General features: G+C 39.2%; 1 protein-coding gene across 1 annotated transcript; it reads right to left on the bottom strand.

The window, feature by feature from the left end:
- Positions 1–227: 227 nt before the first annotated feature.
- On the bottom strand, positions 228–12,056 carry LOC140925629 (microfibril-associated glycoprotein 4-like). The gene is made up of 4 exons (XM_073375543.1): positions 11,960–12,056; positions 11,307–11,569; positions 10,107–10,497; positions 228–850 (listed from the first exon to the last, which is right to left on the bottom strand). The coding sequence occupies exons 1-4, from the start codon at positions 12,054–12,056 to the stop codon at positions 594–596; spliced, it is 1,008 nt and encodes a 335-aa protein (XP_073231644.1). The 3' UTR covers positions 228–593.
- Positions 12,057–16,806: the final 4,750 nt, after the last annotated feature.

Below are 16,806 nucleotides of genomic sequence, written 5' to 3'. Positions count from 1 at the left end.
ATTCAAAGCACAGACCAAGCACATCTATCCCTATCACCAGGTCTGACAAGAGATTACCAGCAGAAAAGATTTAGTTAAAAGCAAACAATAAAGTTTGAAAAAAACTATCATTATAGTATGCTACATGCTAACGGCGCAACCGTTTATTTTATTATGGGAGGCAGGTTACTGAAACTGGAAATGAGAGTCTTATGTAAGCGACGTATCTTATCCGAGACGCGTCGTTTTATTTTACATTTATGTTTTCGTATAAATGGCCTTCAGTGTTTCACTACTGTATATTAATCAATTTAGATACAGTTTATAAACAATAATGGACGTACTATTTCGTTGCCTAACACTTAAGACTAGCCTGTGAGCAACAGACGTTATTTGGGTCATCCAGGCGGGTTTTGGGTTGCGAGTACCAGAGCCCTTCTGAGCGCCCTCAATAATGCTTGTTAAATGTTCAGGCTACATATAATACTATCAGCGGAGTCTTGAATGTGACAAGTGGCGTTATCGTGGTGACCTCTTTAAAACGGAAATCTCCATAGTAGTTGCTTTGTCCCTTCAGTGTCTGTATACAGGGCTCAACTGTACGGATTAGGCTTCTACTGGCTGGTTTTCATTTCAGCCCGTTTGGCGGAGTAATGCTGGCCTTTCCAGTGAGCCCAGTTTACACCGTTGGCATAAGAGGAGTGACTCCCATTAAGATAGCGACCATTTAAGTTGGAGGCATGACATTTATTGTACCACCAGGCTCCCTCAAACCAAATGGCACAGCTACCGCTAGGATCTTGGTCATTGTCTTGATCTTTGGTGGAGAATGACATATTATGATGCCATGCAAGAGAGTCACCAGCAGTTCCTAAAAAGATAAACAAGAACCTCATTTCTTACCATAAATTCTTATTAATGGTCCTAAATAACCTGTCTTTAGACGTTTCGGCGGGAAAGTGAGAGAGTAGTAGCAGCACTCCAAATAAGTAAAACGGGCATTTTTACCGTTACAAAGAGTGCATTTAACCCTAACTATGTTACAGTCTACTTAACACACTCTTTAATCTTTAGTTATTTTATCTGAATATTGACTTGGCGTAATTTTTCCCTGTAAGTGAAGGTAAACGGGTGACACTTTCTAGTCTACACAGTTGTTCCGGATATAACCTGAACAAAATGCAGTTCCATTAGTCATCATCATTTCGATCATAATAGTTACACTTTAGACGGCTCGCATATAGAGCGTTTCACAGGACGAAATAACTTTTTTCTGTACAGTCGACTCCCGATAACTCGAACCCTCGCTTACTCGAACCTCGCGCTAACTCGAACCAAAATCGATTTCCCCTGGATTTCCGTCATACATTCACTGTAATTTTACCCTTGGTAACTCGAACCCTCGATAACTCGAACTCCCGCTAACTCGAACCAATTTTCGTTTCCCTTCAGGTCATTTTCTATATAATTTTACCCTCGATAACTCGAACCATGTTTTGAGCCCTTAAAAAGTCGGGAAAAAAGCCGTCTACTGGCGTACGAAACATTGAATTTTGGATTTCCTATTGACGTGTTGTAGATTGTCACAGGCTAACGTGAAGCAGCTTTTCCTCTCAAAAGAGTAAAACGCATGTTCTATTTAGGCTATGTTTTGTTACGTTACGTTCTGATTTATAACCTAAAAGTATCTTCTAATTTTCACTTGACATTTCTACAATTAAATGTGATTAAAATGTTCACCGTGCAGTAAAAACTGTTTTTTACCTTACTCTCGGCTATTTTCTTCTCACTCCCGGTAACTCGAACCTTTTTTCGATTTCCCTTGAAGGTTGAGTTATCGGGAGTCGACTGTATTTTGTAAACTCGACGGAAACGGGAAGTTTCTTATATCCGTCACGTTTCCGTAACAAACCAAGCACTTTTTGTTTTTTGCCCTGTTCCTTTTAAAACGAGATCAATTCCATTTAGCAAAATTTTATTCACACAAAAAGAAATGTCAGTAAGATTGGCTGATCGACTCAGAATAAATGGGGTTTGCACTAGCTAGCTTTTTCTCAGTCGTCGCCTTGGTAGCACCAGTTGACCAACTCTTTTCAGCCACATGACCTCTAGTTGTATACCTCACCATCTCACTTAATCCTCTTACTGATGTAGATCAGTTTCGATTATATTCGGTTGAGTTACCCCATGACATTATTGTAAGCAGTTTACTAGCTCACTGCGGATGGAGTAAGCTGGGCAAGCTATTCAAAAAAAGGTACCTGCAAAAGGCAAGACTTTTTGAGAATTTTGATCAAGTTTTAAGTAGCAAAACGAGATCAGATTGAGTTCTCTTTGGGCAAAGATAAAGGCCACTGGACTTGTCGAACAACGAGCTAAGAAACTACATTATTTTACAGAGCCAGGATCGACGATTCTTTCGCCTGAAGCTTTGTAAGTTGGTTAACATGTTTCGCACACTTTCTCGCTAGCAGAAAAGTACAATAGTAGTTTACAGTACCAAGTGCAATAACAACTGCTGTGATAACAGGGTTTTGTCCATTGAAAAATGTAAAGGACAAGACATAAGAACAAGTTGCTAGTTGTTAGTTGCTAGCGTAGTTACAATGTTTACCTGATTTTCTATTGGTTTTGTAATGAGATATTTCGGCGTCCCCACGCGGGTATAAAAGCGCGCGTTAGCGTCCTTTTGGGGGCGTCGATAAAACCAGGAACATGGAACATTCCGGAACATTCCGGAACATTCCGGAACATCCCGGAACATCCCGGAACATGAAAAAATTAAAATATTTTTTTTATGAAAAAATAATTAATTAATTAAATAATATTAATAATAATAAATAATAAAAGGAACAATAGATAGAAAACAATTTTGTAAAAATTTATAATAACAAAATAAATAACATAACATAACATAAAAACGAAAAATAAAGAAAGAAACAAACAAACAAAGAAAAAGAAACAGGTATCATCTCAAGGTATGAGAAAACAATATTTTGTTGCAATTAATTTTTTGCAGTGGGCGAGTGAGGGTCCATTCAAATGACAGTAGTAAGTGAAGGCTTGCTTCTAAATTCAAAATATATTAAAATGGGTCGCGAGGAGAGGGTTTTCAAGCTTTCGTCACACAGCCACCTCTTGTAAACGTTTGCTATGCTGATTAACGGTTATCCATTTACGGCTTTGCGACCGTAAGAAGAGCTTAGGGGCTCATCGCTTTGGACGTGGATAATTAAATTTAAAGATTCACATTCGCCGTGAATAGTTGCAGTGGCAGTGGTAGCGCAGCGGTAGTTTCTAACTGTTATCAGTTAGCCTGAATTTTAGCCGTCTCCTCGCAAACTCCTCTTGCGACTCGAGGAGACGTCTGAAATATCATGCTGACTGTAAACAGTACAGAAACTACCACGAATGTGAGTATTGTCCACTAAAATCCAAACACAGGAGCCCCTATACTCTTCTTAAGTTCACAGGGCCGCCTAGTCTGTAAGTAATTCATGTTCAAGTAAAGCAAAGCACCTCAAGTAAGCAAATGTCGTTTATATATAAGGAGACTATATGTTGGCTTGAAATGAGCTACTTACCAACTTGGCTTGACATGAAATACTGCACAGACATTTCAGACCATTGCAGAACCGTAAATGGATAACCGCCAAATGATTAACTCACGGCAAACAATTACAAGAGGTAGCTGTGTGAGGAAAGCTTAAGAAAAACCTCTCCTTGCGACCCATTTTAATATATTTTGAATTTAGAAGCAAGCCTTCACTCGTTACTGTCATTTGCATGAACCCTCACTCGCCCAACAAATTTTAATTTGTTGCGACAAAATGTTGTTTTCTCATACTCAGAGAGGATACCAGTTTCTTTTTCTTGATTATTTCATTATTTTTCATTATTTTTCGTTTTTCTTTTGTTATTTTACGTTATTAATAGTTTTTACAAAAATTATTTTATTATTATTATATATATATATATTTTTTTTCATGAAAATTATTTTTATTTTTTCATGTTCCGGGATGTTCCGGGATGTTCCGGGATGTTCCGGAATGTTCCGGCATGTTCCGGAATGTTCCATGTTCCGGGTTTTATCGACGCCCTCCTTGGGCGTGGGCAGGAAAAGTCAAGTAGGATTCGCGTCGTGACATCGTTTTGTGATTTGTCTTAACCTTTGGTACAAGCGGGACCGATATGTAAGTGATTTCTTTTGTTATATCGTTTAGTTTCGTTCTTTAGTCAGTGGGTAAAAGTCCCGGTGGGGGGCACTCCCATACATTACCTATACGGGTATGTGCTGCCCAACGGGGTCGTGATTTTGAAGCTCCTGATTTAGAACGGGGTATAAAAAATTGTGGATCAAGGCTTTATCTTCTGCTTAAAATTGTTGCTGATTATGAAGAAGCATTTATTTGATGTATAAGTCGAACAAATGAAGAAATATCTTTTGAAAAAAACAGGGCTATTTCAATTTACAAACTTTCTAGAACGGAGTATAAAAAATTGGCCCATTTCTAGAACGGGGTATCAGTTTTAGGGCGAATTCTAGGACGGGGTATAAAAAATTGGCCCAATTCTAGAACGGGGTATCAGTTTTAGGGGAAATTTTTTTTAGAACGGGGTGCCAATTTGGAGTCCCGGGCGGCACATATCCACCCAAAAAATACCCAAGTGCCCTCCCCGGGGTAAAAGTACACGAATGTTACTGTACAAGTATACAGATTTAAGCTTAATTGATTTATAATTGTTTCATGAGCGAAAATAAAAGCGGATTTGAACGCCTGTTAGAGCAACGCCCACAATTTTGCTTTATAGTACAAGAATTAAGATCAGATTTATGGAATTAATGTCTAATTTCAGTCTATGTAGCCTTTAAGTAGATTTTACCGTCTTAACTTTAACTTTAACTTTATTTGATTTACCACAAAATACAAATAACGATAAAACAAGACAGTTACACAAAAGCAAATGAAAGTGGCGAGGAAGCCCAAACAGAAACCATGAGGCTTATAGACATTGGGCTCCCTCAGAGTAAAAATAAAGTTAACAGTAACGGTAAGGCCAGGATCGACAGCAAAATACAATGAAGGTAAGTATAAATTAACTAATTACATAGACTGAGTTGACAAAATATAAGGTATGGTACAAGTAACAATAAGTATAAAAATAATATAACGTAATATAACGTAAATTTACAATTTACTACAAGATTTATAACTAATAATTCATATATAATTTTTTTTTCAATTTCGTTTTGAATAAGTGGAGAGAATTAGATTCTTTAATATCATTTTCTATAGTGTTATAATAAGTAGATCCTTGGAAACTGGCAGAAAATTTACGAAGGTTTGTTCTACAAGAAGGAAGGTGAAAATCGTTCGCGTGTCTAGTGGCATAGCTATGGACTTGTTTGTTTAAAGAAAAATAATTGTTGAACTTTGAAGGCAAAAGAGAATGGTTAAGAGAAAACATAAGTTTACCTAATTCTAGCTGTCTAATATCAGAAAGTTTTAGTAGCTCTAATTCTTTGAAAATAGGGTCTGAATGAGAATCGAAAGTTGATTTAGAAATAATTCTGATAACTCGCTTTTGCAAAGAGACAAGACGGCGAAGATTGGTTTTGTACGTAGATCCCCAGACAATAATACAATAATGAAGATAAGGATAAACTAAACAATAATAAAGCGTTTTTAGACACGGTTTAGGTAGAAAAAATCTTGCTCTATTAATGACACCTATTGATTTCGAGATTTTACGAGCTACTTGAGAAATGTGCGGTTTCCAAGACAGATGTTCATCAAGGACTACACCGAGGAAGACCGTTTCCTTAACCTGTTCGATTCTCTGTTCGTTTATGCATACTTGCATTGGAAAATGATACCTTTTCTGTCTAGGCTTAAATAACATAAAGTTTGTTTTCTTTAGGTTTAAGGAGAGTTTGTTTGCCTTAAACCAAGTGGATAATTTATTAAGTTCAAAATTGATCGACCTAATCATTATAGAATCGCTTTATTACCTTTTCAAGCTTTTGTTTGTTGATTACGCGTTATTTGTCTCAGTATCGCCTTTTCGCCGAATTGAAAGAGATTTTTGTATTGTTATTTCAGTTCACGGTCAATCTTTGGTCCATAGATTTCGGTCTTTGGAATTTGGAATTAAATCACCGTTAACCGTCACCTTTGGTTTCCGTGGTTTTCTTGTTTTGCCTACCCGTAAAATAGTCCCTAATCTAACCTGCTGCGATACACCCCGCGAAGTTTCGTTTCTCTTTTGATTGTTTGGGTCGTCGGCAGCCACAGTAAAATATCGCCAGTCTTGTTCGCTGATGGTTATGAACATTTGTTGAACATTGCTTGAACATTTGAAACTTTATTTGATGGCCTTATGAGTGTCTTTAGCATCGCATACCTTCGTAACCATGCGCCGACACCTACCCGAGATAATGCGCCAAAACAAACACATCCGGCGTCAAAGAGCGTGACAAGCGTCACATCTTCCATTTCGAAAATAGCCTGCGTAGCTGGCGGTATTGTGTAGTAGTCGAGTGAGATTTGGCGGCGGAGCCGTTGTAATATAGTCGAGTGAGATTTGACTTTTTTTTGGAACACGGCTCCGCCGCCAAAACTTTAATCTCCCACCCACACAATACCGCCAGCTACGCAGGCTATTTCGAAAACTGAAGCTCCTCGCACAAGAAAAATGACGGAAAAAGGAAAAGCTTACCAGTTAGGGATTAAACAAGCTAACCGTGATTGTGCGCTTGCGAAACTGAAAAGGCAGATAGAGAAGATCAATATAATACGTGACTTACCTGAGACAACAATTGAACAATTAGCCTCAGAGAGGGATTATTTAGATCGCTTGAAAGATGAGTTTAATGACGCGCAAAAGGCGTACGATGATTTGTTGCAATCGCCAGAAGAAAAAGACGCCTCCTACCAATGGTTCGGTATCCGTGATCGAGAGTTAACTGAATGTAGGATAAGAATCTGCGAGCGCATTCAGGCACTGGAGAAAATGCACTCGACTCCCATCCGAGAAGTCCAGGCACAGTAGGAAGTCGTGTGTCAGGTCTTCTCGATCTTCCTCGTCTCATCGAATTTCTCTTGCCTTAGTCGATGCAGTCGCTAAAGCAGCGAAGTTACGAGCCGAAATGGAACTTTTCGATAAAGAAAGAGAAATACATTACATGTTGAAAAGGAAATGGCTATTGCGAATGCCGAAGAGGATGCGATTAGAAGAATAATAGATGAAGACAAACTAAGGAAGAAAACAAAAGCGTGAAACAAGATCTCAAACCAGGCACGGGTCCCGAAAGGTTTTTAAGAATGAGAGAGATTTTCCTGTGGACCCGAACGATCCTCCCTTCGTCCCAAGTAACTTACCACAGTCTCCCGAGATTCTGCGACCAGAACCGTTTTTCTCATCCTCGCCGTACGTTAGTCCAGATATCAGCGCTACTATGCGCGAATAGTTAACCTTCAAGCAAAACAAGCAGAGTTAAGTTCGATGATAATAAGTCAGCAGAAGACTACCCATCTTCCAGTAAAAAAGCCGCCTGTCTTTTCTGGAGATCCATTCGAGTATCCAGCGTTTATAACTGCCTTTGATTCCATCATTTCCGCTAATGTGTTTTTGGACAGGATCGTCTCTTCTTCCTAGACAAGTAGACTAAGGATAAGGCGAACGAAGTTGTGAAAGGATATCTAGGTATGAGCTCGGACAGCGCTTACAAAGAAGCCCGGAAACTGCTTGACCACCGCTTTGGAAATCCAGTGAATGTGGCAGAAGCGTATAAGTCTAGCCTTAGAAAATGGCCGCAGATCAGTGAGGGAAATAGTAGTGGTGTCCAGGAGTTCTCTGACTTTCTTGTGCGATGTGAAGAAGCGATGAAAACAATGAAGTCTATGGGAGATCTTGACTCAACACAAACACTCCTTCAGATCAGTGCTAAGCTTCCTTCCTATTCTGGCGTTAAGTGGTGTAGGCACGCCCATGAAGCACAAACGGAAAACAAAGAAGATTATCACCTCTAGCGACTTCGTAAAATTCGTTAAGGAAGAAGCAGAACTAGCGAACGACCCTATTTTCTCACCAGACGCGCTAAAGAAAGAAAGAAATAAGACAGTTACAGTAAACCAACCGACGTTCGGACGAAAAATTCGACCAAAGAGCAAAGGCGTTGACAGAGCTAGCGGAACGTCCCTTGCGACCGGAGGCTTGCCCATGGAATCAAAAATCGCCAGTGAGAAATCGCATCAGCCCTGTACTCTCTGCGAAGGCCAGCACTCACTCGTTAAATGCAGCAGTTTCTTGAAGAAGTCAGTAGACTAGCGCAGTGATGTCATTCGTGAAAAGGGACTTTGTTACGGCTGCTTTAAAAGGGGTCACATGTCAGCGGGTTGTCTTGAAAGATTCACTTGTGAAGAATGCGGAAGGCGCCATCAGACACTCCTCCATGGAGTAAAACTCAAATCCAGCAACCCACAGCCAGACACGAAAGCAAAATCGAGCGTTCTTCAACCGAAGAAGAAATAGCCTCAAAGGGAAGCCAGGAGTGAAAGCAAGCCAGTTCCCGAATCATCAAATTCAAACGCGATTAGCGCGGCACACAGCTCAGTCCCGGGCAACGCAAGCTTGATCACCAATTGTCGAATAGTCAATGGTCGATCTGTTTCACAAGGCTAATCCCGAAAAGCAAATATAGGTGTACGCACTCCTAGACGATGCAAGTGACACGACCTTCGTTACCACCCAAGTGAAAGAGAAACTCGGCATAGAGGGTGTTCAGACCAGTTTGAACCTTAGTACCATGCTTGATCGTGAAGTGTTGGAAGTTCTTTGTCCCATGTTAGGTTGTGTTTCCATAGTTCCTGCATCATTATTTTCGCTTTTACTGTCACTGGTTCCACAAATCCCAAGGGGTCGTATAGCTTTGAGGATAAGCTTAATACTGATCTTTTGGAGATTTTGTCCGTGCTGTTGGTTTCCTTGATAAGTTTTGTTAATGATAGTGGACGATTCGCGTCCCGGGTCTCGGCACCAGTTTCTGAAGGTCCCTGGTTCAATCCCGGGTCTCGGTACCAGTTTCGGAGATATCAATCAGACTGATCTGTGTATGATCTTGTGTTTATTCCATTAAGCCAAGGCTAAGAATATCAGATTAGTGACCTACATAATGATGACTAATTACACGTACATAATTTACTGTTAATGTAGTGATTTTATTACAGAAACACCCATTCTCGCCCTTGGAATATGCGAATTTCACTAAATTATTTTTACACCAATTAAACGCTTCAAATTTATCGGAAGTTGGTTTACTGGAGAGGTCCACAAACTTTTATTCAGTGTTGTCGGATAGGGAGGTTATTATGCTCTCTTGGTGTGTCGCAATAAGGCCCTGTCCACACTAATGCGTTTTTGTTGTCAGCGAAAACACATCAATCGATTCGAGTCCAAAGCTACCGTTTTGATGCGTTTTTGACCGTCCACACTAAAACGTTCACTAAACGGTAGAATTGCACGTTGTGACGTTATTTGAACCCTATGCGCATGCTACAAATACACGCCCATGCGATATTTTGGTACATATGACGTCATCGTTTTCATTTTGCTGCGTTTTCTGCCATCCACGCTATGCGTTACTTTCAAAAGCGTTCTCAAATCGATGCGTTTTGGATGAAAATGCTCAGTGTATTAGTGTGGAAGGCAGGCCTTAACAGAGCGAAATAATACATTTTCAAACGAAAACGAATTATTTTGGACTGGGCGTTAATCGTGGTGGACTTGGTGGTGACGTTTCAAAGAATTAATTTAAATGTGCGGACGTTCCAGGAAATAGATTTCCGTTTAATCCAGCCTCTAAATATAACTTTAGTGAAAATCACATATCTCGGCTACCGGGCTAAGATTGCCTCTCTGACCGATATTCTCTCTTGTTGGAACATTATTCGAGAAATGCTGGTGGTTATAATGAAAATTCAGAAATTATTGAGCATGTAGCTGAAGCTAGGCCTCCTTAAAATTGGAATGTAAAATATAAACTGTAAATTGTTGCACTGATCTTACGACGGCGTGGAACTTCATTATTATTTCTTTAATTTTTTAACTGTGGTGTTGTGTCTTACCAGCATATTGTCCAAGACGTTCCAGCTTGTACTTGCTCTGTTCATCATCAACAGCAAATGAGTCGTATTCAGCGTAAGCTGTTTGGTTATCGAAGTCTTCCAGATCAACCCGAAGCTTGCTGCGTCCTTTCGTCAGGCGATGAATCTTGTCCAGCCCGAGCCAAAATTCACCATTCAGATTTCCAAAGCCTCGTTTGTAGTCGTCCCAGCCGCGATAGAAATCTACCGAGCCGTCCAGTCTCTTTTGGAACACAGTCCATCCGCCACCGGCTGTTTTTTGGTCACAGTACCCATCAAAGGCTCCAGCATCATCAGGGTCGATAGTGTAGACACCACTGGTTCGAAAACCGGCTTCATAGACATCAGCACAATTTCTGCGAACTTGAATTAACTGAATGAATGAACAGTGTAGCGTTTCCAAGCTTTATCACTTTAACGCAATATGATAGCCGTGATCTTAGCAGCCACTATATTTACTACCAACTATATTTAAATAAAACATCTCTTATAAACAAACGGATTGTAGTAGATCGCTAATACGGTGTGCAGTAGTACCAAGACATCAAGTCATTTTTAGAGTGTCCATCCGCCCCTCCCCCTTCAACCCTCCCCCCATTCCCATCGGCTGTGTCGGTCACAGTCACTATATTTAGCCTGTGTTCAGACGCCCCTCCCCTTAGTAAAAAGTCGGCAAAGGGGAATTGCTTTACTGAGGGGGCATCTGTACACAGGCTAAGTATATAGACCCCCTTTGCTGTTTAATCGTTTCCCTACTTGGAAAAATCGTCGTAGATCAGTGTCCACTGGAAAGAAAAGGAATAAATATCGCAAACTATGTGTTGATGTTTGCGTTATTCTCTTTTGTATCACTTTAACTTTTTTTTTTAAAAAAAAGGAAGAAAAATTGAGGGCGCACAAAAACCCTTAGTGATAACCCCCTAACCTCCCTCAGGGCTCAGTGGCGCAAAGATTCTGTTAAAAGGAAAACAGTTTCAATGAATTATTCATTGGATCAGCTTCAGCAATTATGTATTATGTACGTTGTTAAATTTTGAATATTAAGTTATAGAATTATAGTACATTGCATATACCGCCAACACCGTTATTTTTATGATCCTTTTCATCACTGGCTTAGAATCATCATAAATCCACCACTACATGATGAAATGGTTTAAAATTCATCTGGGAGGGGATAAATACCTCTGTGCCTCTGTAGGTCCAGTCTTTTCTTGGTTTGAGATCCTCTGGGTGTTGCAAGTGATCTGAGTTACTCAGTTCACAGGCCATCCTGGTGTTTATCATTGGACCAATATTATACGAAACACATTCTCTAGCAAGGGCGCATTGATCTTGGCAGTCTAGATTTAGTTCCACTGAACGATTTGAAGTCACATGCCCTTCAAGGTAAAAACCTCTGGCTGGTGTCAGAACTGTAATGCGTAGGTTGTTTTGACCACAATCACCTAAGATAGGGATTTTCAAAATAAAAACTAGTTAAAACGTAGAAAAGAGTTTGACCGACTACTTATCAGTGTTGAAGTCAACATTCTAGAAGAGTGCACTAATTTGGCAATCCCACGCCTTTGCAAATGAGTGCGCAAGATTTCAATTAACTAGCTCTCAGTCCCTCACGGGACTAAAAATAACTAAACTCCATATAAGGGAATCCGGATTCTGAAACCAGGAAATTTTCCCTTCTGGAATCCGGAATCCTGGACTTTGGAATCAGAAATACAGCTCAAGGAATCTGGACTCCTACTAACAATTGGAGTCCGGAATACCATTCCACTGACAGAGAATTCGGAATCTAGGGCATGGAATCCAGAATCCCAGAATGTATTGGATTCCCTTACCTGTGGGGCGATTCTTATAACCGACTTTGTTTTCAGAACTCTTGAGTGACCGAAGACGGCAGCTTATATCGACAGCAATTATAACAAAAAGATACATTCCGTCTTAAGAGCGCATTATATTGGTCTAGACATATCTCCTTGCACATCGGACGGAAAAATTTACAAACACTTGCTGCTCAAGGTAGAAAGCTCTGACTGATGGCAAAAATGTAATGTAGCAGTTTTGTTGACCACATTCAACCGAGACAGATATTTTTAAGGTTAATAAAGTGTCAGCAATTGTGACCGATTATTGGTTCAGTGTTGGCTTTACAAAAAACGACTAAGTGTTTCACTCTTTTGTGACATCGCGTGCGAGAAAAAAAAAAGAGAACGATATAAAAGTATAATTATATATATTTTCTCTTGCTCTTCACTCTTGAATATTTGTCCCACATAGTAAAAGCAGATATTATATGTACTTATCACAAATACAACTGAAATACGTTTTTTGTCATCGCCCGTCTCGCCCCTTAATTGTGTAAAATCTAGGAGAAAGAAACCTATAGCTTCTTGGTGAGACTCCGTCCTCTGGTGAACGGACCGCAGTTTTATAGTAAGGCAACAGAATTCCTGAAAAGGCGCAATATCAACTGCGAAGAAGGCGAGTGGAAATTCACCAGCTGCATGGTTGCGCAAAACATCAGTTATTGATAACTTGTCAAAGAAAAGGCTTTAGACATGATTGCTTACAAAAAGGAAGGTCGAATTGTGGTATCTCTGATGTCTCAAAAGCCAATATACAGTTCGAAGTTTATAAAACTCTTCTTTTAAATTTTTAAGGATTAACAAAGTGTCTAATTATCAAAGTATTATTTAATTATTTTATTTATTCAGATTATTATTATTATAATTAAGAAGCCTTATAGTTATTTTGGGGAATGTCGCTGTTTCGAGATCATTACTACAAGGACGCCTCAACGAGAAGCTCAGAAAACCTTTGTTTACGGTGGTATTATAATTAGTTTTTTCAAAAGCGTTCAATTTTGATGGTGTAACGAAAGAAAAAGTTTTCACATTTTAAAAACATTAATACCCAGGAAATTCTTGGAATTTGGAAAATAAAATCTCAACGGGGAAAGTTCGTCAAGTTATTTTTTGCTATTATAATAGTGGAACAACCTATACGCTGGCCTTCTTATTTATAAGAGATCCTCAGTTAAGCCATTTTGGATACTTCGCTTCGTCCCGGAGAAGCGGCATGAAATTTCTTAGACGAAAACTCCGTTAATACGCCCAAACAGTTAATATGCGACAACGACCACATGATTTGACATAACAGACGTGTGAAATAAAAAAATTGGCTTTCTAAGCCGACAAGTGACCATCCTCGGAGACCCAGGGGCAGATAGTGGGGGCGAGGGAAAGTCTAAACGGGCGGAAAAATATGGCACGAAGAAAAGAAAAGAACGGCGGGAAGAGCCCCTGGGGACAATGTCTTACCAGACCAGTTCCAAACGGTCGCCGCCGTTCTGACCTCTGATTGGTGCCAGAAAACGTTTGTGTTTTTCGGCCCAATAACTTTAAAGATACATTTACATGCAACTGAAAGTGTCTGTAAAATGTAATGTTGATTACTTCTTAAATTAAATTCTCATTACTAAAGGACAGGCTAAATGGCAGTAAATTTTCTGCAGGTGGAGAAGGATCTGAAAATTAAGAGACTTTTTCTTTGTTTTTGGTTACGATATTCTAAGGCGCTCCCAATGTTTAGCAAGAGGGTTACCATAGCACTCACAAGGCAGGGACGGGTAACCTAGCAAGAAAGAATGATAAAGAATGATAAAATTTGTTTTTACAAACCCCAAATGACCATCTTTTTATTACAACGTCTGTTAATAGGTGAATATTAAGTAAATTCAAGTTATTCTAGCTGCCTTGTATAAAGAAAACGACGAAACTGCTTAACTAATGTCAAGTGAAATTACCTGAAAAATCTGGGCGTCATAAAAACATAATCGCCAAAATTACTTTGAAGCTGATCATAATAATTAAGCGCTGTTTTTGTCTTTGTTTTGTTTTTTTTCCTGACCTTGATATGCAGTAACGATATAGTTCAGCCAAGCTCCCCAAACAACACACTCCAGCATGATGGCTAGCAAAGAGAAAAAACGCGGGCCCGCCATTCCAGAAGCCGTGTAGACCTAATGTAGCGTTGCCCATCGGACTTTGAATTGGTGTCTAGTAAATAGGGAAATTTAGCTGGATTATAAGTGAAAGGGCAAAACATAAAATCAGTAATTTCTTTCTGCTTTATCATATTAAAAGGGTATTTTTTTCGTCATCAAATTTAATTATTGGATGCCAAATACTCAGCATGTTACAACTTACCTCAGCAAGACACCTCACAATGTGGTCTCCTTTATCAGAAATGCTCTGTTCCTTTTTTCCGTCTTTTTTTTCTATCTTTCTTCTGTCACTAGTATACAAACAATGCAATATAAAAGTGCCAATATTTTGTGAATTAATTAGAGTCTTCCACGGTTTTTCAAAATTAGACGAGGATTATTTGGCGAGGATTCATCAACACCGCTGAAAAGATCAGAGGCCCTTAACATTAGTAAACTTGCAAAGTTTAAAAGTAATACGTCCAAAGCGAGCGAGGATTTAGCTCCATTAGTCGCCAAATTTTAAGCGTGGGACGTTTGCATCACGTGGAGGGCAAGGTGCCGCCATTCACCAAAAACATTTGCGACCTTGTGGGGCAATATCTCCACTAGCATACAACACTCCGACAATATTGGCTATTGCATTATTTTTACATTTTTTAGCTTCTCTTTTCAGCATTGTCGACGGATTTTTCACAAAGTGGATCATATCAAAAGTTGAAAAAACCGTGAAATGGTCTATTCTTACGCGTAAATTAGCAGGCAGAGAGTATGAGTAAACAGGTGTAATTCCTAAAGGAGGGGGAGGCTAAAATTAAGGTAAAACTGTAATGGAACCAGAAGAGGAACTTACCTCTCCGAATAATTGGAGAAAAAAATCGGAAAAGTAATTTTTGGCACTGTTTTAAGTTCAGTGCAGCAGTAGCTGTGTAGGCTCGCACGATAATTTCCGGAAAGAATGCTACAAACCTAATTTGAGTGTGGATGTATTGTTTCAGAGGTCATTTCCAATTAAGAGTGCCTACCCGTAAGGCATTTGTGAGGAATTATTCAAGTGGCGAATTTAATTTCAACGGCGGTGGGGCTTTGCCATTTTAAAAGAGGTTTGTCTTTATAACTGCAGGTGAGGTGTTGTCAAATTTTCAAGGCCATGGAATTCAAATTTCAATCAACTTTTAAAAAAATGAAATTGAATGACGTGCCATAGGATAAGCTATATAGTTAACAATTAAAGGTGAAGTCGACGATACAACTGAGTGTCAGGAATAAATGACATCGATTGCGACACCAAACAAACAAGTCACATTCTCTTCAGAGGACGAAGACAAAAAAAAAGTAAATAGTTGCTGTACCACAGGAAGCTCAAGTTTATAATTTAAGTATAATCCATACTATTATTTACATGAACGGTTCTATCAAAATGGCATTTAAGTGTTATTAGGACAATACTTCAAATATATTTTCATTTTTCAAATAATAATATGGATTTGAAATAACATGTTTCAGTTCACTTCTTAGTGTGGGATCCTTGAGCCAGTGTAAGCGTTTTACTCTGCGTTTTCCATAAGTGATTAAGTGCGCCCAATATTAAGAGGAGATCCTGTGTTACAGGTGTGAGCTACGAGTAACTAACATACTTGAATTCATCCATCCCAAAACTAGTAACCTGGGTTTAACGCCTAGATAATCCGGAGCGGTCACAATAGATTTAGTAGCCCGCGGGTCTCCGCTTAATTAACACAAATGTCACTGTATCTGTGGCAATATGAAAAATTCAGCACAAACAATGCCTGTTTCGTAATCATGCATGACATAAAAAAGTCTAATGGACCCTTTCTGGCTATTCAGTAAAATGCCTAAAAACGCCATCGGACACAAGAAAAGCACAGGACAAGGCAAACAAAGGAATTTCAGCACCACTTTAAATGATGTACGTGAGCGCTTTGTATTTTTTTGTTTGTCTTTACCCAGTGCTATCCTTGCTTTCCAGCATGGTCTATTTCGTACCACGTGACTGACGAGCTGCAAACTGGGCCTATAGAGGGAAGAACTCGTCACGTAACGTTTCCACGGTAGAAAAATGTCTGGATCTCAACAAACCATGGTCCTGAAAATATGGCAGAAGAAAACGAAAAATTGACATATGATCGATTGCACTCAGGAACAAAACGGTAGACCATACTTTTTTCTACAAAAAAGATAGTTGAGATCCATAAATCTTGCTACCATGGTAACATGACGTCACACTTCTCCTCTCTATTTATGCCCTGCTCTCATTGTGATCCTTGCAATTTTTTTGTTTTAAATAACAGAAAAGCTGTTCATTTTTTTCCAAAAATAATAACATTGTGAGGAGCGGGGTGAGGTGGGGAGGGATTAAATGATGCAGCATCTCTCGTGACGTTGAAATGCAGATAGTGAGCGTAAAATGCTCCTAATACAGTTTAACACTAAAAACTTTAATCAAGTGAAAAGGACTGTTATAAAGTTGCTTAATGAGAATTACAACCTGTTCTGTGATAAAGATACTTAAATTTCATTTACTTGAACAAATTAACTACATGTATTAATCCTTTTAAAATTACTGCGCTTTTCACAAACGTGCGAATTCTGAAGTTCAAAAGCCAACTGACGATTGCGTTTTTCGCTGCCGTCAATCACCTTAACGGACCTCTTAGGAAACAAAACTTTACTTTAACG

This window comes from Porites lutea, chromosome 2 (genome assembly GCF_958299795.1).
Source record: "Porites lutea chromosome 2, jaPorLute2.1, whole genome shotgun sequence".
Classification (NCBI taxonomy): Eukaryota; Metazoa; Cnidaria; class Anthozoa; order Scleractinia; family Poritidae; genus Porites; species Porites lutea.
This window is presented reverse-complemented; position numbering and strand designations above follow the sequence as displayed.